The sequence below is a fragment of the Telmatherina bonti genome, assembly GCF_933228915.1.
Source record: "Telmatherina bonti genome assembly, chromosome: 7".
In the NCBI taxonomy this organism is placed as follows: domain Eukaryota; kingdom Metazoa; phylum Chordata; class Actinopteri; order Atheriniformes; family Telmatherinidae; genus Telmatherina; species Telmatherina bonti.
The window spans coordinates 13,353,456-13,376,935 of record NC_136625.1 but is presented as its reverse complement, the minus strand read 5'-3'; the positions used below and the strand labels follow the sequence as shown (position 1 = coordinate 13,376,935).

General features: G+C 38.7%; 1 protein-coding gene across 1 annotated transcript in view; it reads right to left on the bottom strand.

Moving 5' to 3' along the window:
* The window catches only part of ak5 (adenylate kinase 5), a gene marked incomplete at its 3' end in the record, with an annotated part of 131,013 nt that overhangs the window by 79,478 nt on the left and 28,055 nt on the right, over window positions 1-23,480 (bottom strand). Inside the window, exon 6 of the mRNA XM_079243678.1 lies at window positions 14,209-14,400. Within this exon, the coding sequence (XP_079099804.1) occupies window positions 14,209-14,400 (192 nt within the window). The remainder of the gene's footprint in view (window positions 1-14,208; window positions 14,401-23,480) is intronic.

Below are 23,480 nucleotides of genomic sequence, written 5' to 3'. Positions count from 1 at the left end.
CAGGAATCAAATGATCAGATGTTCTAATTGCATTCTGTAATTTTAATAAGCATGGAAATAACTGTTAAATTACCTGTGATATCTTCTCATATCAATATATGCATCCTGATACAAATTGAAGAGAAATCAGATTATCAACAAACATTGGATTGCTATTTTTTGAATAGATGTAATATTGTATTTAATCAAACTAGCAAAGTGTAACCATACCAAATAGACTGCCACAATCTGATATACCTTTTTTAAATGAAGCATTATTGAATGCAACCAAATTAAAATAAAATTATACAATGCAAAGTGAAAGCATTAAATAAAACAAAATCCAGAAACACTTCATCTTTTCTAACATCCGTTTTGACACCGATATATTCAACATCTTACAAACAACCTATGCAGGTTGTGATTAGCACAACGCCCAGATGCAAACATCTGCAGTGGTATGGAGGTGCATTAGAATGCATGCCACAGATAGCTTGTACCTGTTTAGATGAATCATTAAGGTTTAACAATTCAATTCAGGTTTAATTACATAACACTACTTCACAACAGTGCCAGCTCAGGGCACTTCGCAGACACATCGATATGAGCCAACCGCTAATAAATAGCCTGGATGAGGAAAACCAACAGACTGCATCAAACCTTGACTGAGATCCAGTTCCCCATCCTGAGCATGCACGAGGTGACAGTAAGTCCACATTTCAGATAAGCAAAACTTCAGGCTGTTAAAACCAGGACAGAAAAGTTCATAGTCAAAAGTGCTCACTCATGTCTGGTGACTGTTTAAATGTGTCGGCAGCTGAACACATTTGTGCCATAAAATAATGATTAAACATCAGAATCTGCACAAGTCCCAAAACACTTACTAGCATCCTCACTTACTGATCAAATTAAAGCAAATATTTGAACCAAAATGAACATTTATCATAGACATTATTTCTATGTCTATTATAGACATTATTATAGACATTATTTCTATGTCCCCCATCCCATTAAATATATGAAACATAAATGTTTGTAAGTCTGATCTTCTCCTGCATCAGCTGTGTTGTAAAAATTCAGGACCATTGACTAGTTCTGGTTTTGCCTGCAAGATGCAAGATAATAGTGTCATCAGGTTATCTAATTTCTGTGACTTTCTGAGCTGGAAATTCAAAGCTTTGAGTTTCTGCAGTTAATTAAAGATTATGAAATAGTATGTTTACTCTGTGCAAGCTCACAGCATTCATTTAGAAAAAAAAATCAATTTTCTCTCTCCAGTGTTGTTCTTCAGACATAATTTCTTTCCATTATAATAAGAATGTGACCGATGTGGGACAGACATACGATCCAGAAATGATGTCTTTTTTTAATGACCATGGGGGGAGTAAAAGTTGTAATCCATAATCTCAAAGATCTCAGAGGGAGAACTAGATTAAAGGGAAAGGATGAGTCATTCTTAAATCTTTGAACCTCATCTTGAAGAAGCAGCTATTTCCACTCGGCTGCTTTCCGTTCAATCTGTTTGATCATCAGACAAACAGACTTCACATGTAGCTCAGTGTTTTAACTGCCTTTATTGCTGGAAATGGCAGCATTTACAGACATATGTATTGAGAATTATTTTCAAGTTAATTTTACTGGATCTGTACTGCAGGAAAGATGTTGAAATTTAGGAAGGTGCCGTTTTTTTCCCCCCAGAATCTTATAATGACACAATATTCTGTGCCCGTCTCTGGAGAGACCCAGGAAGATGGAGCAAGCTGTTGTTTTGTTTGTATATATCTGCATGGCATCTAACAACATGGAGGCAGCGAGCTGGAGCTGAAATCGCTCATAGAATATCTAATTAGAGCAACCTATTTTCTTAGAATGACAGACCGGCTTCAACCGCAGCTTCAACAAACAATCATCCCTCCTTACTGCAACTTCCGGCAGCTGGCTTTAACCTGGAGCAGTTTGTGCGGATGTGTTTTGATAAGTTGAGTCATTCTGCGAAAAAAAAAGACATTTATTCACTAACTAAAAGATAAATGTCATGCTCGAGCTGGAAAGCTTAATCAAGAATGAGAACATCTCAGAATTAAACAGCCAAGCGTGTGCGACACGGCATGGCTGCGTCACAGTGACAGGATTGCTGTTGACACAAAGAAACGCCAAAAAATGAAAGACTTGTAGATTTATCTGATGACAATTTAGTCAATTTGGAGGTGAAGATGTGAGATGATGTCTCATTCCCTGTTTAAGCTGTCACATAACCATTCCCTGTAACTTTCCATGTTCCATTGCCAGGCTTGGATTGGCTCCACATTGCCACACCTTCCTCAGCTGCTTCCTCATTTGCTGCCCTCTGGACCAATCACTGCAGTCCACGGATAAAAGGGCGTGGCATCAACTCATTCAGTGGTAGCTGTTTGTTTGTAAGGCAGCTTGCTCACCCTGTAGAGACCCTGTCAGAATCTGAAGCATGTTGTTTTGGTATCCCACTTATTAATCCCACTGCTCTTGTGTGGAGACTGGGTCAGTTAGTTTTGCTACCCACCTTCCACCTGGGTCAACAAAACTCCCACTTACTCCTCTTTACATCTGGGCATCTTTATTTTATGTTGCCTCCTTTTTCTTTGTAACCCGGTTTTTTTATATTTGTTTTTGTGTATTTTTAAAAAAAATATATTTTTATGATGTTTTGCAGGTTATCCTGACTCTAAAAGGTCTAAAAAGCAGTTGAGCTTCACATGTTATTGCATTATAAATGAGGAGAGTTAAGTTCTTTACCTGGGATAAGAGCTGCAGAGCAGAAGATACTATTCATTCATTCATTCATTCATTCATTCATTATCCTAACTGCTTAATCCAATGAAGGGTTGCGGGAAGTTGGAGCCTATCCCAGCAGTCTTTTGGGCGAAAGGCAGGGTACACCCTGGACAGCTCGCCAGTCCATCGCAGGGCCCAGAAGATACTAATTAAATGTAAATAAGGAATATTTTCTGTGTCACATCTTATAAACAAAATTCTGTGCTTTAACCATAAAAAGGCAATATAGAGAAGACAAAACAATAAGAACATTTGCATCCACGGATTTCCACATTTTCTTTTGCCGTGTCCCCCCCCCCCCCCCCTCCCCCCCATGACCATGGAGGTTTCCACCACTGGAACCACCCAGACCCCGGTAGGCCATGTCCACGCAACCACAGGGCTGCAGTGCAGGTCCTTAACCACACAGACAGGGACAGTCACTATGGCAACAACCTCGCAGTCAAAGCAGGGGTAGCTCCCGATATGGAAGACCACCATGCGAAGAACACTGGATTAGAAAACAAAATTCATAAAATGTGCATAAAAAGTATTTAATAAAAGCAAAATGATCAAAACTTCTTCAACAGGCAGTTGTTAGAGAATAAATAAATAATCAATTTAGCGAATAAATAAATAAATAAATACAAAAATGGCTAAATGTCTAAGTAAAGAGTAAAACGGTTTCATTTAAAAGTAATAAAATTTATTTATAAGCTCGATTAAGCTTATGTTGCTTTTATTCATGTTTAACTAAATCTTACAATGTTCTGTCAAAAATTTGTTACAATGACAAAATTATGTTTAAAAAATCTGCCCTCAAACCAGGAGTGTGAAAAGTTAAGATTCTGCCTCCTGATTTAATCCTGGAGACGGTAAATAATTTATTACCTGCTGAAGTCAAAATAGATCCTGCAGGTCAGAGTTTGGCCATTCAAGGTTTTTACACTGATGTGGATTTTTAACACGTCTACAGTTATGGTCTCTGGAAGCCAGTGTAAATCTGCAGAAATGTGATCTGGCTCCCAAAATGCTGCAGCCTGACTCGTCGGATCATCTGAAAACACTTCAGTTTGTGCCACGTTAGTCGTCACCAGTTCAGCTTTTGGTTTTCTTGCCATGTTTGGTGATGCAGGGAGTCTCTGTGTGCATGCAGATGGTAAAATGAAGCACATACACTTGTATTCTTCACCAGATCGAACATCAGACAAGTCAGGCTACAACCACTGATGATCCATTATATAAAGTGTTTGTTTTCGCCTGTCGTATTGTAGTCTGATATTCATTCTCTTTCTGCTGTGTGTTTGGTGTCTATCACCTGCTGAGAGCTGCATCTGTTCACCGGCCCGTCTCTAACTGTGTTTATCTGCCCCATCTCGCTTTTCTTCTGAAAACAGCTGCCCGCTGTGGTCGAAAACAAGACCGTCAAGGCAAAACAAAAGTGACAAGCAGAATGGCTGCAGAAGAAGCTGCTGACTGCTGTTTGAGAAATTTACAAAAAATCCAAACATTAAAGTTAAAGCTTGGTAAGAATCTGAGAAATGATCGGTTATAGCTCTGAGGTCGGAACGTAAATGGACTAAACAGGTTTTCTGACCACAAAAAGAAAAGTTTAACTTTTGAGTTAAACAGATATTTACAGTAAACGATCCATAACAGTCAAGGTTTTAATCTTTAATAAGCTGCAGAGTAAATGTGTCCTCTGTGCAGCACGGCTCGAAAACAAAATCTATGTTTCTCATTTGAGAAATTTGGCGGTAAAATCAGACCAAGTTCAGGTGGCTGACCATCATAATTTGTTGTTAGCAAATGACAAATGATCGACACTGGATTTGTCTGAATATTTAAATAGAAGCTTTATCAGAAAACTAATAGGAAGTTGATCACTGTCGAGACAGATGAATAGTTTTCTGCCAGTCTCACATCACTGTAGAGGAATGGCTTCAGTTTATAAGAACCTTGCAGCATTCATACGTGCACATCTTTATATTCTCATTTTCCTTTTTTTGTACATGGTGCAAAATGACACTTGAGTACAATTTCATTGTAACGTGTGTGCAATGACAATAAAGTCTATTTTATTCTACTATTCTATTCTACTTCTTAAAGCGCCGCCACAGCATTTCAATCAATTTGAGGTCTGGATTTTGATTGGGTCACGGAAACACTTGTAGTATCTTGTTTTACAGCCATTCTGTTGTAGATTTGCTGCTGTGCCTGGAATCATTTTCCTGTTTCAGGACCTCACTTCGTCCACGCTTCAGCTGTTGGATGGTACCATATGTTTCATTCAAGAATGATGAAGTTATTGCTCAATGTAAAAAGCTCAGGCTCTGCAGCTGCAAGAAAAGGCTAATCATAACCTCTGCATAGTTACATGACAGCTGCTAGTAGACGTTTGTGTTAATATGCTGTTGGAGTTCAAGCAAATTTTATGACCAAATATTTCCACTTTGGTCTTTTCTGTTCCAACGACAGAAAAAGGCTTTCTGGCAACTTTTTCCAACAAGCCATACAACGATCTGACTCCGGGCTGAACTTGCTACTCCTACTAAGGCTGAAAAGTGTCAAATCTCCTCCATTACTAAATGACCTTTCTCCCTACCTTGCTGATTCCTCATTCTGCGTAATAGAAGCTTGGCTTTGGAATTATTTAGTACATAATGACACAGTGAAACATGCCATGTGTTCTTCATCAGCTTTGTTAAAAACCAGATGGTTTTCCTTAAAAAAAAAAATCCTGCTCGATTAAAAGAAGTCGTGCCATATTCGACTGCAGCTGTTCAGGAGCTTAAGAACTAAAAGCACAGAGACTTTTTTTTTTTCTCCCTACAGAAGCATCAGTGCAATGAAAGCAAAACTCTCCAAAACATGTCCTTAGTTTAAAAAAGCAAAAAAAAAAACCCAAAAAACTTATATTTTCTTGTGGCAAATCTCTTAAAGTGTTATTTCTAAGGAACAAGAACCAGCTCAGTGTTCATTGTGGACATTTATTAAGTTATTTCTTTCTCTCACCGCTTTATTTCTAAAGCTCTTGGGACTCTGACAGCCTTTTGATTTCAGTGTTGTCAAACGTGTGTGATTGCAGTGAAGATTTGACAAGCCAGAAGCACGCTGAGAGACTGAAGAAGGAGTGATGCTGTTTGTTCAACTCTGGCTGCGACTGCCTGAAGTGACAACAGCAATTCACAAGAGGGACAAACCATTGACAAGCTCTCAAAATGCTGATATCATCCATGGAGGGAGAGCAGACTTATCACTGCTATAATCAAACAGAAAATTGCTCACACTGGAGATATTTGCACAGAAACGCAACCTGTCGCGCTGCGTGTGCGAGACCTCGGTCGTCAGAAATCTTTCACACGTTGCTTGTCATTTGGAATATTAACTGGGAAATATGTTCCAGTACAGCAGACTCCCTCCACACCAGCACACCTGCAGTTACAGCTGTTCATATTAGCTGTGTTTTTTTGTTTTTTTTAAATCTCTCATTGCTCAGAAATTACAGATGACGACTGAATTAACGTTGTGAACAACATCTGTGAAGTCAGTTGACGTTCACTAAAGGAATTTTCACTTGAAGGAACGTTTGGATAAATTTGAAAATTTCTGAGCAGCTAGGATCACATTTGTTACATTTGTATCTGATCTCACATATGTACTGTTATCAGCAATCAGTCTGTAGAGATCCTGTTTTATTCTCCGTCCAAATGAATGGAGCTATTATTCTCTAATTTATACATGTCTATTTAAAAAAAAGCAATGGATTAGGGCCATGAGGCGAGGTTCAGGTCTGTTTGGGTCTTCTTGAACACTTCTGCAGATTTATTTCTGACATCAAACATCCAGAACTAGGACATGCAGTACAAAGGTATCTGTTCGGCGCAAGTGTGTGGTCGACCATGTTGCTGCGGCTTCTCGTGCAGGTTTCAGCGAAGTGCAGCTGTACATAAATAGATCCGTCTGTTCGGATTATTTGCCTTTCTAACGCCACTCTTTGGGAAGTACAAATCTGCTTGTTGGAAATGTTTGTTAAACTAATAAAAATGTATCATTTCTTCTCACCATCTATCATCTGTTTAGCAAGAGCTCAGACCTAAACTGACAAAGTTCTGCAGATTCTGGGAGAATGATGTCAGATGGCGTCAGATGAGGGTGTTATAATCTGTAGTAAAGGGAGCAAACAGCAAAGAGTGAAGCAAAGATGGGTTGTGGTTCTTTTATCAAACAGATCAAAGATTTCATTTATCAATAAATAGCTGTAAAGAACTTTGGTCGATAAACATGTACTGTGCATGATAAGCCATAGCCCTCCTTTAAGCCCTCAGGCAGTACTGGGCAAGAAACTGTCAAACCACTGCTGTCAAAGCAGCCATGTGAACTCAGGAGCACCTTATAAAATCATTTTAACTCAGCATCCCTTTGCTGCTGAGTCCAGAAATGCAGCCTGAATCTGTATTGCACAAGTAACAAGCTGTACTTATCAGCTCTGCAAAAACACAGCAGACCTCTCAGAATGATCTGAGGTCAGTCTCGTTCTTCATGCTAATGATGAGAAAGTCCAGCTTGTACATAGGGAAAGGAAAAAAAAAAAACAGCTAATGTGATCGTATGAAGGCGCCTCAGTGTCAGGCATGAACATGAAGTGAAGAAATCCTTGATGCAGAGGTGTATATTGTTACTCTTGAGACAGATTAGCACATGTTCAAAGGAGCGTTGTGGTCATTTCAGCAGCCAGACTTCTTCTTCTGCTCAGCGTAGCTTCATGGCTACAGTTTGTTTGCCTGGTTGGCTTGCCTGGAGTCCACATCTGTCTTCCACAGGACCATCTTCATATCTTTCCCTAACCTAAAGGTCCTTTCCTCGTCATTGCTGGATGAAATATTAACACAGTTCAGCAAATGATTATTTAAAATAGACATTTGTGTTTGGTTTAAGATTAGAAACCTTTTGTCAGCGTTTGTTTTCTCATCATCTGCATATCTTCTCCTTTGCTAAAAGTTTTTAATTATGATAAAACAGTCTAATAAATATGAGTAAGCAGCCCTGTTTACCTGTATTGGTGTGTGGTTTGATCAGATGTAATCCATTTTGCTTGGCGACACTGTAGCTGCCACTAAACCAAGAGATACAACAACAGCAACAAAAAAAAACCCAAAAGACAATAACAGAAAAGTAAAACTCACAACAGCCTGACTGAGATCATGAATTTTAAGTCTATTCATTATGTTGAAACAAATTAAAAATTAAAATTAGAAAATAATTTTTTTTATCCATTTGAATGTTTTGTCCCAACCTGAAATAGATAAAACTGGAAATCCCCAAGATGCAGTGAAGTACACATCATCGTGCACTTTAAAGAGACGATACCGTTGATGCTTGAATAACTGCATTAGGATTGACATTATGACAGTCTAGAGATGAGGCTGTTTTTTTCTTTAGGCCATTTAATAGGAAACAGAACACCGTATGAGTTTACTGAGAGAGATACAGTATCCCCATAAAGAAGCCTACACTGTGTCGTAATGAAGCTACTGCGTCTTAATTAAGCTGGCTCTGCTGGGAAATACAGCGAGGCTGTGGAAGCATTTACAGAAATTAGGATGAAGCAGAAAATCCATCTCTGAGTAAACTTCAAGCCACATTAGGGCTATATGTGCTAAACTTTAAGTACAGAGACAATCTAAAGCGTGACAAAGCAGTGGCTGTTCATCCCAAACTGCACAAGTACACATTTCTTTTTCAGACTAAATGCTTTGCAGGGCATTTCTTGGTCGTTCTTTGTTGTACAAGTTAAAATTATTGTAAATAGTAGAGTGTAAATGGCATAAAACCTTCTGCTTAAGGTGAGTAAAGGGATCCCAAATAACACTTTAAGAAATAAAATGTTAATATGTTGGGAAAACAGGAAAGAAAGCACTTTATCTTGTAAAAATAATGCAACTACTGTTTTACAATTGTAAAAACAAATTTCCTACTTGATTGATTAATAACAATAATAATAACAATAATACTAATAATCTGACAGCTAGAAAAGGTCCAGACCAGCTCTCATGTGCAGGCTCTGTGTATTCAGCTTCTATAAGTCTGAGTAAATGAATGGACAGCTGATTTTTCTGCAAACCTCGCTGCTGCTGCACAATGTGCTCTGTTTTATCTGTGTGCAATGCCAGAATTTTGTCTTTTTACTATGTAACACTATAGATGTGCAGCATGGGAATGTGAACAAGGCTGAATTGCGTGAGCCTCATTTTCAATGCACGAGAGCTGAAAACTATACATGTAGGAAACCTCTGGGTGTCAAACTGAAGAAGCAGAACTTTAGTCCAAAAGAAAGAGCCAAAAGTGAAAGTTAAACTTGGAGCTGTTCGGCTACCAGCAGACTCTCTACAGAGAAAGTGAAAACACATCACACCGAGGGAACATTCACACCAGCACTGTTTGGTCTGCTCTGCTTCCACGGATGTATCGTCTGGAGACATTTAGACTCTGCTGCAGACCAAAAAATCCAACTCTGGTCTGCTTGAAAACTGGAGGGCTTCATTCACTTGCAAGTAAAACCTGCTGAGGTTCAGATATAATAATGAAATTCATATTAATTTGTTTTATGAAAACATGCAGCAAAAAAATTGAGTCTACAGTATATTTTTGTGGATAAAAATTGAGTTTAAAGGCGATTTGAAATTGTTTGAAAGATGATTTAAAGGTGGAGTATGTAAGATTTTCAATATTTAAAAAAAAAAAAAAATTAACTAATAAAATAACTACAATCATAATTAGATAGTTTTTTTAACATGTAGGTTCCAGTCTGTCCGTATTTGATGCGTTATTAAATTACAAGTTTAATTAATGACAAATTACAAAACGCACTTTTTTTTTACTGGTAGGCAAACATTTAAGAAGGGTCTTTTTCATTAATTAAACTTGTAATTTAATAACACATCAAATATGAACAGACTGGAACCTATATGTATTCAAAAACTATCTAATTATGATTGTAGTTATTTTTTTAGTTAATTTTTTTTTTAAAAATATTGAAAATCTTACATACTCCACCTTTAAGGTGTGACAAACGCATCCTTAGAGTAAGCAGCTGCTCCAGTGTGTGACTTCAAATTTATTTTCTCTATTTTGGAAAAACTTCTGCTCTCATATTAACACAGATCTGACAGAACCTGCATAAAAACACACATATTGTATTATAACAGCAGTGAATGTCTTGAGGGTTAATAACAATATTTAAACATGAAAAAACAGAAATTCCTCACAAATTATATGTTAAAATCTTTAATGTACTTCTCTTCATTCTCATCTGTTCCTTTTTATGTTTCTTGTGTCTATTCTTCAGTCTGTTTAGTAACTTTTTCTCCAGGAAAGCATTATGTATGTTTATATAAGGGTTTCTGACTGAGCAGAGACTTTCTGCCGCCCTCTTTCATTAGTCATTGTAAGAAGTACGTCTATACACGGAGGGAAAACGCCTCCAAGAACCAGTAAAATATCGAATGACAAAACTATGAATTATTAAAACACAATAGAATGAAAAAAACACAGCTAACAATCAGAATATAATAACGTGTTTTGTAGCTTCATGCCAGCAGTAAAACTGCCTTCTGTGTCATTAAAAAGAAAAACTCCAATCAGAAGAACCTTTCACAGTTTTTTCAAAATAATTTATTACTGGAGCTGAAAAGGTGTGAATGACTTAATGGTTTAAAGTTTGGAAAGCAAAACATTCAGGATACCAATAATTTCCACATTATAAAAGGTGAACATTTCTTCTGTTGTTATGATGATAAATTATAGAAACAATATAATTATTTAATTTTCTTCCATTTTATAAACAACATCATCTGCATATTAAACATGGGAAGAACATCCATTACAATATGAGCATAAAACAGATTCGATGCAACGTTGTGTGCAAGAACTCAGAGTTAGCTGCACTCACATCTGGTCTGCTAGACTCGGTCCGATCGGGGACTCGGTCCGATCAGGGACTCGGTCCAATCAGGGACTCGGTTTAATGGGTGGTGGGCACCAATATTCTGGACAGAGACTGTGGTCACGTTAACTGACTTCTTCCATGTCTGACCGTGAGCTCTTTCTCCCGTCCAGAGCCATCGCCTTACATGTGTACATGTTTTGTTGTGTTTTTCGCAATGCCATGCACTTAACCCACAATGCACTTTGTTTTGCAGACCTGCCTTTGTAGGTGGACCGAGTCGGATTCTTTGAGCTGAGACAGAATTTGTTTGTGCGTTCATATTGTTTGTGCGTTCACATTTCCCCAAATAAAGCCGATTTTCTGAGCAAATAGACTACGATTCAAATAAAAAAGGCTGACATGTTTAAAAAAATCATACTCGACTCACATTTAATGAAAAGTCCGTGACATGATGACCCCTGATGCAGTAGCTCAGAGCAGGATGAAGCAAAAAAATAATCTGTTTTACAGACAGGCAAGATGGGAACTTATTAAAATGTAGTAATTACAGTAACGGTGACAGGCAGTGGCAAATGAACATCACCTTCTCCAACACTCGCTCTCACAAAGATCCCAGTTTGGCTGTAAACAAACAAAAAAAACTTCAAACAGAAGTGAATATTGACATTCTCTGCTGGAGACAGCTTTTAGGAGTAAAGGATGAAAATCTGATGCACAGATTGGAACTTTCTTCACTAGTAAGTGAAATGTTTGTCTGGTTAACTCTGCAGCTTAGCTCAGCTGATGCTGGCTTGTCTCAGTTACCATAGAAGAAGGAAGACAGCGGTTTTTGTACCAACAAGGCAAATCCACATATGAACAAGATTTCAATGTTATCATTTGTGCTGAAATTAAGAAAAAAACTATAAAATCTGTAAATATGTAAGGGAAGGCGTGCTATTAAGATCAGCCTGCACCTTATCACTGGGAAGACTAAAACTATAATATACTTGTCTAAACTTGATTAGCATTTTGGCTTTTTAATGCTTTTTCAGTACGAGTTTTCAGTTCAAATGAACGAACTTAAAATATATTACAGACAAAAGATTATTAAGAAGATATTCTTCTCTCTTATTAACTTCTGGTTTAAAAATATCAGTGATTAAATTATTCTTTACATTTTAACGTCAACATACACCTCATCTGTTAAAACACTGTACCATGCGATGATGATATTTTCCAGATTAAAGTTACACAATCCACATTTAATTAACCTTTAATTAACCTTTGGTACATGAATTTAATAATAATAATAATAAAAAAAAGCTCTAACACCCTAACCTACAGTGTGCACTGAACACTACACAACATGAACACAATCTGTCTTGAATGCTGAAAGCAGCTCATCTTTCATTCCACAGTTCAGTGGGATGCTCTTTAGGTGAATTTGAAGCAAAAAGAAAGAAACAAAACAATAAAATTGCCTGTCAAACAGCAAGCTGTCTAACAGACAGGGTTGACACACTCTGGTGTAAGGAACTGGAAGCATAATGAGTCACATCAGAAAACAACTGGATGGAAAGACTGACAACAAGAAAAACACCGACTGCTGAAATGAGATTCAGAAAGGAAAAACAGACCCATCTAACCTGAACACAGCCAGAAAACATATAATGCTACTAATATTATAATGGACATGAGTCCAAAGTGTCAAGATTCTGGAAACTCCCACCACCACCAGCTACCCGCTCATCCCCTCCTCCACCCCCAGCAGCCTCCCAGTACAAGGTTTTATAAGCATTCAAAGTCTCTTGCTCAAAGTATTACAGTTACGGGAGTTGGCCAGAAATCCCTCTGCTGTGAGGAAGATGAGGCTGAGCTGAGACTCAGACAGATCAATAACAGGAGTGGGCTGTTGGTTGCAGAAGCCAACATGTCTTATTAGCACTCGACTTGCACATATTGAGGATAAGTCGATGATCCTCTTCACCGAACCAAACAATCTGATGGCGATCCCAAAGGTGCCCGGTAAACACGGGGGCTTCAAACAGTAACTGTCTGCTTTTCCTTTCTGCTGTGTGCATGCAGCCGGCGTGTGTGTGTGTGTGTGTGTGTGTGTGTGTGTGTGTGTGTGTGTGTGTGTGTGTGTGTGTGTGTGTGTGTGAGGAATGATAATTATTGCTTTGGATTACATCCCCAAAATGTGCAAATGCAACAACAGCTCTTAAACTCAGCAGGATAAAACAAAATTCCTGTAAAACTGAGTCACATATCTTTTCATCTGGATTTTAAAATCATATCAACTTTTCCACTAATGCCAACATTTTTATCAAACTGGGATCTACTAAGCCCATAAGAGGTGGATTTGCCAAAACACTCAATGTGACAATAAAGTTCTTATGCTGAAGCATCTTTGAAGCAGTTTCCTGGATTTGTTTAAAGCAAAGGTTTCCATGTCAAAAAATCATTGAAAACGTACTGCCAAGAAAACACATGAGAAGCTTTTATACAAGTCCTGAAGAGACTCAATCTGAGAGAAACTATGACTCTGAACCCAAGACAGCATGGCTGCGAACTGACATTCCCCATCTAGCCAGTCGGATTTCCAACATTTCAGGCTTTTGTTTTTAAAAAGTAAAACACTCCAACAGCTTACGCCACACTTGCTATAATCAATAACATCCGATCTTTAAAGGTGGAGTATGTAAGATTTTCAATATTTTCAAAATAAATTAACTAATAAAATAACTACAATCATAATTAGATAGTTTTTTGAACATGTAGGTTTCAGTCTGTCCATATTTGATGCGTCATTAAATTACAAGTTTAATTAATTATAAATGACAAAAAGCACTTTTTTTTTACTGGCAGGCAAACATTTAAGAAGGGTCTTTGTCATTGATTAAACTTGTAATTTAATAACACATCAAATATGGACAGACTGGAACCTACATGTTTAAAAAAGAATATCTAATTATGATTGTAGTTATTTTTTTGTTAATTTATTTTGAAAACACTGAAAATCGTACATACTCCACCTTTAAGGACGACTGAGATAATAACTTCATATGGCTTTCCGTTCACATTGATAAAATGCAAACCTTTTATCGCCTCGCTAGCGTTACTGCTGCTATGGCTTAACATTTCTAAGTACTGTTTGTTGATTTCTTAGTGACGCTTCAAAAGTAATCCAATTAATTAAAATGGTTCCCACCTCTACTTGATGTCCAGCGCCACGGGGATTTACTGCAATAACTATTGATCTGTGACAGGATGTGAACCTGCTGTCCTGACATGAAAGCTGGAAGCAATTAAGACATTAACCGTCATCATTAACCATTTTGCACTACACATCCTCCCTTCCGGCTGCACGGAGGACGCACTGCTTGTCCTTGTAAGTGGCAAGATGTACGCAGCACATAATAACAGAAAACAAAGAAGAGACATGAAGTCTGATCATTTTTTCTTTTTTTCCAGCTTGCATGTGCAGAGAACTGATCCACCAGCCTTACCGTAACAATAAGGCCCCTCTCCTGGAAGTACTTGACCAGTGGGATGGTGTTTTGTTTAAAGTTGGTCAGGCGGCGGTCGATGGCCTTGGGGTTGTCGTCAGGTCTTCCCTGCTGCTCAGCCCTCTTCTGCAGTCGCTCCTTCAAACGGTGGTTCGTACAGGCAAGGAAGACCACCAGGTCTGGAGTGCAGATCTGCAGAGATAGAGTGGATGTGAGGGGTCAGTTTTTCCTGCATCGCTGGGAAAAACATTCATTCATTTAGGATTGTAATAATCTGACCCTGAGCTTAACACTTTGCTAAAGCAGAGCGGAGAGAGCGGCACCTGAGGTTGATCGCATTTTCAGATCCAGTGCAGAGGGGTCAAAATGTGAAGATATTCATGTGGCAGCCCATACAGAAGTAAAGACTTCATCTCAGTTAGGGCTGAAGAGAAGGAATATTGGACGTTTGTGAATGACGAAGCAAGTGCACTACCTAAATATTATGATGGAGTATCAGAGCCTTGAAGATTGAAGCTTGCAGCCTTGAAAACAGCCTGCAGCTCCACAAACATGCAGCTTTGTGATGATAGAAACAGAAAATGGCAACTGGTGCAATAATGTGCAGTCTGCTGTTGTGTGTTCATATATCACACAGCAGCATTATAAAATAAAAAAAGATACAGGCTAAGACTAAAAATGTCCTCGTGTGTAAATTTCACTGGGGCTCATTACTCTTTTTCACATTAATTGCTTTTGTATTTTTTACAGTTTCATTTCTGTTGTGCACGTCTAATGACAATGTAAGCCACTCTAAAGTGTTCAGTTACACATATTAAGCGCATGTTAAGTGCCCTACATATCCTTTATTTTGTCAGATTAGTTACACAGTATTAAAAAAATATTTTTATTTTACTAACATGACCACTTTAACATGTCGGTTTGTAGTGGCTAACCTGCCGCAACGCTTAGTCAGGAGGATGCACTAAAAGTTTCACATCCGTGAAAAGCGGCTTTCCTGGCCTGGGAACGTGTCTGTTACAAGACGCACAAAAAACAACAAGCAAAAAATAAATAAACAAACAAACAAACCCAATCGCTGTGAATCAGGTGTTTATCCGCCTTCTCCAACATTATTGCTTATTAAATTTCTGAACGAGTGTAAAGACAAATTGTTTATTCTCTTTTAGCCGATAATTGTTCTCCTCCATCTACATGAGGGGGCTCCAGCTCCGGTCCTCGAGGGACACAATCCTGCAGGTTTTCCAGCTCAAACACACCTGATTAAAAATGATTAATTTTACAAAACTTCATTGGTTGTTTGATCCATTTTATCTAAGTCTGGTGTTCTGAACAACAAGACAACAACAACCTGAATCTACATGGTACATGAGAGGAACTGCAGGGTTGGGTGATATATTTAGTTAGTTTTCTAATATGACTGAAAGTTTTTTGGTTTCAGAAAAAACTTTTTGGTTTGACCCCTTATAAAACCAATTTACACAAAATCTCACCAGTTCAAGTTTATTTCAGTTCAAACATTTAAAAAAACAAAACAAAAAACAAACCAAATATCTAAAAAGAAGATGAATATTTAATTCTTTGACAAAGTTAAAGTGAAGTGAAGCTCACCAAAAGAGGGAAAAATACAGAATTATAGACTTCATCGAGATTAAATTTGGGTTGGTCTAAAATGTGGGAGTATAAAACACTAAACTTCGTTTAAACCAGAAGGAGCAAATCCCACATGAACTGGTTTCCACAGCCTTGGAACAGTAACTCTAAACCTCTGTCACACTTTAGTTTTAAAGAAAGATATGTGGTCAGATCCAAGAGGCCTATAAATATTGTGATATAAGATGTGGTTTGTCCTCTGGGAGCCTTAAAAAGTGATCATCAAGGTCTTAAATGAATTTCTAAAGAGAACTGAGAAACAGTGCAGAAAGGCAGTGATTAGTCATGTACCAGTCAGCATCTCTGCAGCTGCTTTTTAAACCCTCAGCAAGCAATATCGATGATTAGAGCAAGATTAAGTACTGGAAATTGCAATAATGAAAATGCTATGTAATGACAGCATGAGTTACTTTGTCCATATTTTTTAAGGATAAATTAGCTTGTGATCAGCTTTATGCATCTTGGCAGAGTTTAGAACAAAAAACATCCAGACTGTTTAAATGTTGCTTCATTAAGCCAGACTCTGACCAATAGTAGGATCATTTTATAATTCATTAGATGGGAAGCAATCCTAGCTCTGGTTCCCAAACTCTCTCACCTCGGAAAACAAAAACAGATTGTCCTGAGTCTTAAAAGTTAAGTGGTGCATAATGATGTAACCATGGATATTGCAAATATTGTTATAGCATGACCATACAGACATACAAGAACATACAGAACATTTTCCATATGACAGCAAGTATAGCTATACTGTAACTGTCCAAAACAACAAATGTTTTGCCCTTGGACTGATTGAACTGTTTTAAATGCCAGGTATATTGTCCAAGATGTTTACAATAAGGTATTTTTAAGTCATAATGTTTGTTAGTAGGAAAAGACTTTTCTTTTCTGCCCCAGTTATATTTGATGTTGCTTTAGTTCTCGCGAAACTTTGTGGCGTTCTTGTGAGACTTCTTAGCAAACCCGTGAGTTTCCGATATCCGCTAGTAGCTTCCGCTAGCCAGTTGTCTCCGTCATGTTATAAGGTGTTCCAAGTTACTTTTCCATCATCTTTCCCCAAGACAACAATGTCTGTAAGTCTGTTATTTGGGTTTATTTAGGCTAATCAATATATTTGTTGTAGACACAAACGATTAATATGTCCAGTTTATTCTGTCCTGAATGTGTGCTAATTGTTAGGGAATGCTAGGTTAAAGGTAGCTTCCTGTTAGAAGCTTAGCTGAGTGGCATTTACAGATCTCATAATTTATTTTCTGCTGTTTGTTTCACAGTTTTAGTCGCTTTTTCACAAGTCAACTTGTGAAGACAAGAAAATAAAGGAGCGAGACGCTCATCTTCCTGGCTTGTGAGACACGAGTTTGGCTAGCTGTTTAATCTGTGTTCACGCACCAACTCAACACACAGACAGATCAGTACAACAAATAAAAAACAAATATTCAGGCATTGCCTTTCAGGTTTTATTCAAACTTACAATATTTATGATGCTTACAAATCATTAACTGTTGGCCTTTACCAGAGTTTACTGTTGTATGTTGTTTATGATAAACCCACAACATAAAGAGGTCTAACAACCAGCACTGCTCATTTACCTAGGTTGCAATATTCTGCATGGGAAAATCTTCCTCCTGGCATTCACAGAGACCCCACTTTGTTACTTGCCACCTGCCTACACATTTTTGCAAATCAGTCACACGCACCCCTCATATGACAACAGCCCTCCCCCTCCAGCAGCGTCCTCCCCCCGCAGGGCAAAAAGGAGTGCTAAAAAATAAACCTATGTAAGCAGGACTCAAAAGAATCTGAAGTGTTCACTAGGCTTTCAAATTCTCTCGATACTGACCTGCTGAAACACACTGCATCTGTGGGGATTCGGTTAAAAACACGCCACAACCCAAACTGTTTGAAAGGGTCTATTCTTGAGACTCCACACTCTTTGTCCACAAGCTGACTGGTCGGAGGTCTTTTGGCAGGTGTTCACAATGTATCTGAGCATTTCCAGTAATAAAAAGTGTGAACCATTGACTAAGTTAAAAAAAGAATGCAGCGGCTGCATTTCTATTAACAAATTATCAAGCATAACTAGCATTTTGAATTACACCGAGAAAATAAGTAGATTTGATGGAGTAGCCTACATGTAACTTAGTGATGGCACATATGGCGATTATCTATAACAGGAAGTGAGTGATCTGTTGTCAGGATATATCAGTGAGTAAATAAACACTATTTAATTTCAAAAGATGAGGTTACAAAAAGCATTACGCTGCCTAAACATGGAACATATATGAGCATTTTTAGAGGAAACAAATTCCGTGTTTGTTGAGTGAAGAGATCCGTTGAGGATAATGCAAAGCAGCCTCAAAAGGAAGTCATTTTCTTTATGGTTGTACGCTCACAGAGAGTCCAACGTTGCCCTCACCCCCAACCTGACATGTTTACCCAGCTCACCAGAGCAGTGAATTAATTCCTACGTTGCGTCGTTTTCTGCTGCTTGTTTCATTTACATGAAACGTACACGATGAACTCCCCAGAGTCGACGTTTCATCTGGCGCACTGCCAACGCTAAAAATAGCTTGAATGGGATCTACTGAGGCGCGTACCACTCCAGCGGCGGGACTTTGTTTTGAATCTTGCAAATCAAAGTTTTAGTTTCCATAGCGACCACACATGTTTTTCTCAGGTTGTCTAGCTGATGTGGAGCGACCGTCGGACACTGCAGGCATTTGTCACAGAAATTTTTTTGATTTATTATTCATTAAAGCAGCTGTCTTCATATCACATGGGAGTACAAAAAGATCAACTGCATGTTGGGTTATTTTTATTCCAACTGTTTAGTCAGTGATGGTATCTGTCTTGTTTAATGGCCGAGATAAGCTTCCTTTCAAGCACACACAAACACACACACACACACACACACACACACACACACACACACACACACACACACACACAGAGATGTAAAGAAGATGCAACAGGGAGCAGATGTTGACCTGAACAGGTCAGATGTTGACCTGAACACTGCAGCGACTATATCAGTTAATACCCTTTTAGGGCCGATCAGCTGAATGCATCCATTCAAAGTAAAAAAAATAAAATAAAAAAGCGGTGGAGCAATTACTCAAGCGGCTTAGCCTGCATGAGAAAACTGTTTTTTAAGCAGAAACCAATTTGAATGTAAAGTTGAAATGGTTTTTTTTGTGTTTTGTTTTTTTTTTATAAATGCATGAGACATTTATAAAGTTTTGAGCCTTTTCTGAAAAAGTGTCTGTAGGATAAGAAATAAGAAATTATGGGGGGAAAAAAAATCAACAAATATATATTTTTTAGTGAAAATCAGTGAAAACTCTGAACATAAGCCAGTGAATGAATGAGAGCTTGAGTCCAGAATTCTTTGCCTTCATTTAACTTTGTTCTGCTTTGCTTTTAATCATCAGTTTATCCACAGTCTGCAGATATGATCTCTATATAAGAATTTATTAATCAACTACTTGCTGAAAATTAGTAGAAACAGATTATAACAATCAAATATATTATTTTTTTGCTATTTAAGGCTTTAAAAATGAAAAGAATAAAAAAGCTGAAGTCAACATGCCCGACTGCATGTGCACCATATGCAGCCTATGGAGTAGACCTAATAGATTCAGGTTTTTAAAACTAATTGTGTTTTTTTAATAGCAAGTTATATAATTTAATAAAATCTCTCATTTGATCTTTTATTAATTCTATCATCAAAAACCAACAATCACAGATACACAGCTAGGCGAGCCAAACTGATGTTACTTTAGCTTGCTAGGTAGCTGCTAGCAGGCTAGTTTTATTGTCAACAGTAGCTCCTTTTCCAAATGATGTTAGGAGTTTTGAACATTATTGTTTTGAAGTTGCACGACTGAACTATAGCAAATTTTGCGTTTTGGCATTCCCTAATGAAACTATCCGCATCTACTCTCAGTTTTCACTTGTTTTGTCTTTTTTGCTCCTTTCCTCGCTTCCTCTGATAATGTTCTCTTGCTTTTGTTGATGAATCCACCATTGTACATGTTTAAAACAGCCAGTGGGTGAATGTCCAGTTGCTGGTGTGTGACGGGGTGCCGTAAAGTAGGCTGGCAAGCCAGACTCTTTCGCTTTACCAGCGTAGTCTGGAGACTCACTCGCTTCAATGGATTTCTAGGGCAGGACAAACAAGCGTGGAGTAAGTCAATCCAAAACATGACGGATGTGACATCAGTAAAGCAGCAGCCTGTCATGTTATACCTTCCTGATCGGCTGGCACTCATCAGTGGAAACTCTATCCACCTGTGGCTTCCTAATTTGCCTCTGCCGTTTCTCATCAGTTTCATTCAGTTCACCTGGTTTTCATGTCTCACTACCTACTTAAACTCCCTCCAATCTCTTCCCCTCTGCCAGATTTTCAGCAGACTCATGTCTGGTTGTGTTCCAGCAGTCTACGAATTGTCTCCAGTTGCCGACCTACTGCTCCACGTCCCAGGATTACTAACCTTGCCTTGCCCACGACGGACACCTCTACTTTCTTGGATCTTCTGGTCACAGACCCTTGCTGTGTCTTTGGATCTCTGAGCCTTGTCTTTTGCCCTGGATGAGTATTTGCCATTCCGTTTACCTCCTGCCATCCATCTGGAGCCTGGTTTCTAACAGCTGCCCAGTCACCTGGATTGATCCTCTGCTCGTTCTTATCTTGCATTCCTCATTCACCAATAAACTGGTTATTTGTTTACAGCGCCTTGTGTGTGGCTGAATTTCCGGATCCTTACAGAAATTCATTACAGCAGCCTACAATGTCTGGAAGTGTTAGAAGAGCGAACGCAGCAGAAGAAAATAAACATGGCGTGCAGTACAGACGACATAAATGACCTGTGTTGTTTTTGCTGTTGGTTTAGGTTTTTAAGGATTTGATATGTTCCTGGTCATTTAAAACAGCATCTACGGCAAAAAGAAACAAACTCCCGCTACGTCTGTGCGACACCTTGAATGATTTGAAGAATACGAGGTAAAGCTAGACAAGAGTCTCCTGAGATCAACCAATCAGAGTGGCCGGTTTGTTTAAGACCAATGCGATTCTCCATGAAGGAGAGGGACTCCAGACTGAGTCGCTCTCAGAAAACGAGTCAGAGGCACAAAGTTTTAAGGTCAGAAACTTGTATTGTTTTTTACCTTTTGAAAGCATTACTTGCCTACACTGTCTTTCACATTGCAGTAGCTAATCGAACATAAAATATTGATATTCTATTCCATGTACTTGACTAAATCGATGTACTCTCCAGTAAAAGATGATAGCTACCATAACACCAGTTTTATGAACATTGTTGAAGTTCTTTAAACTATATCTGACTGGTTTTAGATCCTGGATGTGTATCTTACTAAGACACATGCAGAAAACAATGGACAGATTTATTTTCTCTAGCTTAGCATGCTAACCTTATAGACTTGCATAAAGATCCATCACATAACCATCCTGTTCTTTGCATCTCAACCCTTAAGGCAGGGATGTCTCTGTATCTTGGGAGGAGGTAAATGAAGCAATATGCGTTCCCAATGTGTCATAATTAGGTTTTCCCAAAGTCTCATATTTTATTTGTCTGATGTTTTAGAGCACAGTTCAGCCAAGGTATGACAGCCACATGTATCACACTGCAACATAGTAGACAAAGTGAAAACAGGTGAAAAAAAGCACAACTTTTGAACCATTGATGTATTTTTTTTAGAACATTCATTCATTCATTCATTTTCTGAACCGCTTATTCCAATTCAGGGTCGCGGGGAAGCTGGAGCCTATCCCAGCTGGCTTTGGGCGACAGGCAGGGTACACCCTGGACAGCTCGCCAGTCCATCGCAGGGCTTTTTTAGAACATGTCAACTGTAAATAAAAATTTTTTTTATTGAAGAACAACAAAAACTCATATTTGAATGTAAATTGCGTGTATGTCTTTGTAAATGTCTGTGTAAAAATGTGGCTAAGGGCTTCAATTTTCTGTGGGGCAGTTGTGTTTTTGTGTGAATGTTGTGTGGACTGAGGCTCCCCCACAGTCAAGATGACAAACAAAGACTTGCCACCTCCAGGTCTACTTGTGAAGAGGATTGAAGGGCAGATTAAGGGGTGGACCGTCTCTATGTGCAGCTATAAAGGGAGCATTACTGTAGTGGAGGCACACCAGTGTGGCTCACAAATGACTACTCTGATGCTGTAAAAGGGCAAAGAGGCAGTATGTGGTGAGTAATGAAAATGGATACTGTGGGCCCTAAGAGGACCAGTTGGTGGTCCCAAAGCAGGGGAATATGGGATCTGAAATAAACCACTAAACCTTTCAGGATAAAAACATATGATGCCTCAAATCAGTAAATCAAAGCCCCTGTATTCTCTTGTCCTTTTTTTTTCTGGACTGAAACGTCTCTGTAGTTCTTGCAGCCTTCAAAATGCTGGTGAGGAAGTTTTAACTTTTTCAATGAAAGAGTTCAGACTTTATCAGTCTGAGTATTTTAAGGGCACATTCTCATCAGCCTTTCTGCTTTTAATCCGAGTTCGTTTGCTCGGAAAGTCTGCTTCGTTTGGGGAACTGTGAATGCACCAAACTAATTCTGATACAGACCAAAGAAGTGAACTTGGTCCACCTAGAAATGCAGGTTTCAAGCAGCCCATTTCAAACGGACCAAATTCAAAAAGCAGACTACAAAAAAAAGTCACTTCCTGTATTTGACGTAGCAGTGCATTGTGGGTAAATACATAGCGATGGCGTCAAGAGTCCTCTGCCTCGTCTGTTCATACTGCGGTCATACTGCAAGTATAACCCAGTGTATTTCTGGATTATACTTGCATAAGACAAAATAAAAATCCCAAAACAGTGATAGTTTCATCTCCATGTTGAGCTCGCAAGATGAGGAAATTGAGTTTTCTTCTTGATGCGGGTCTTGTCCTCTCTTTTGCTAGATACTAAAGCAGCGCCACCTTTGGTGAGAATGGGGATTTATTATTCTAATGGTTTGGCACGTTTGAACAAAGTGCAGCATGAACACGATCTCGGTCCGCATGGTTACACCTCTCTACAACTGAGCCGAGTCCCCAATCGGATGAGTCTAACAGACTATATTGATGTGAATGCGCCCTTAGATTGCGTGCATAAGTTGAATGTGAATGAACAGACTTAACTTAAATAGATGCTCAGTTTTTATGTGGCTTGGATCACATTCATAAGATAGCACCAGTACTGATGAGCCCAGTACTGATGATCCAGTGCTCACATGGCTTGTGATGTACCACAAGGTTCGATTCTTGTACCCCTCCTTTTCTACGTGTACACGCTTCTTTTTTCTATTCCACCAGAACATTCAGTCTCGTCTTGGCTCAGTGCTGCAGGTAAACAATATCATAAGTGATATCCTGAAAATGATCTGAGTGATACGTATCCATTTAAACACAGTTCACTAAAATCTAAATGCTTCTTATTGTAGTGAGTGGGAGCTGCTCTGGTGATTAGGCGAGTGGCAGCACCTGGGGTAGAGCAAGCAGAGGTGACAAAAGGACTGAGTCAGTGTGTGTGAGGTGTTCTGGGGAGAGGAGCTTGGTGACTGCTATCGGGTGATTACCCAGCCAAGCAACCGTCTAGTGCTCA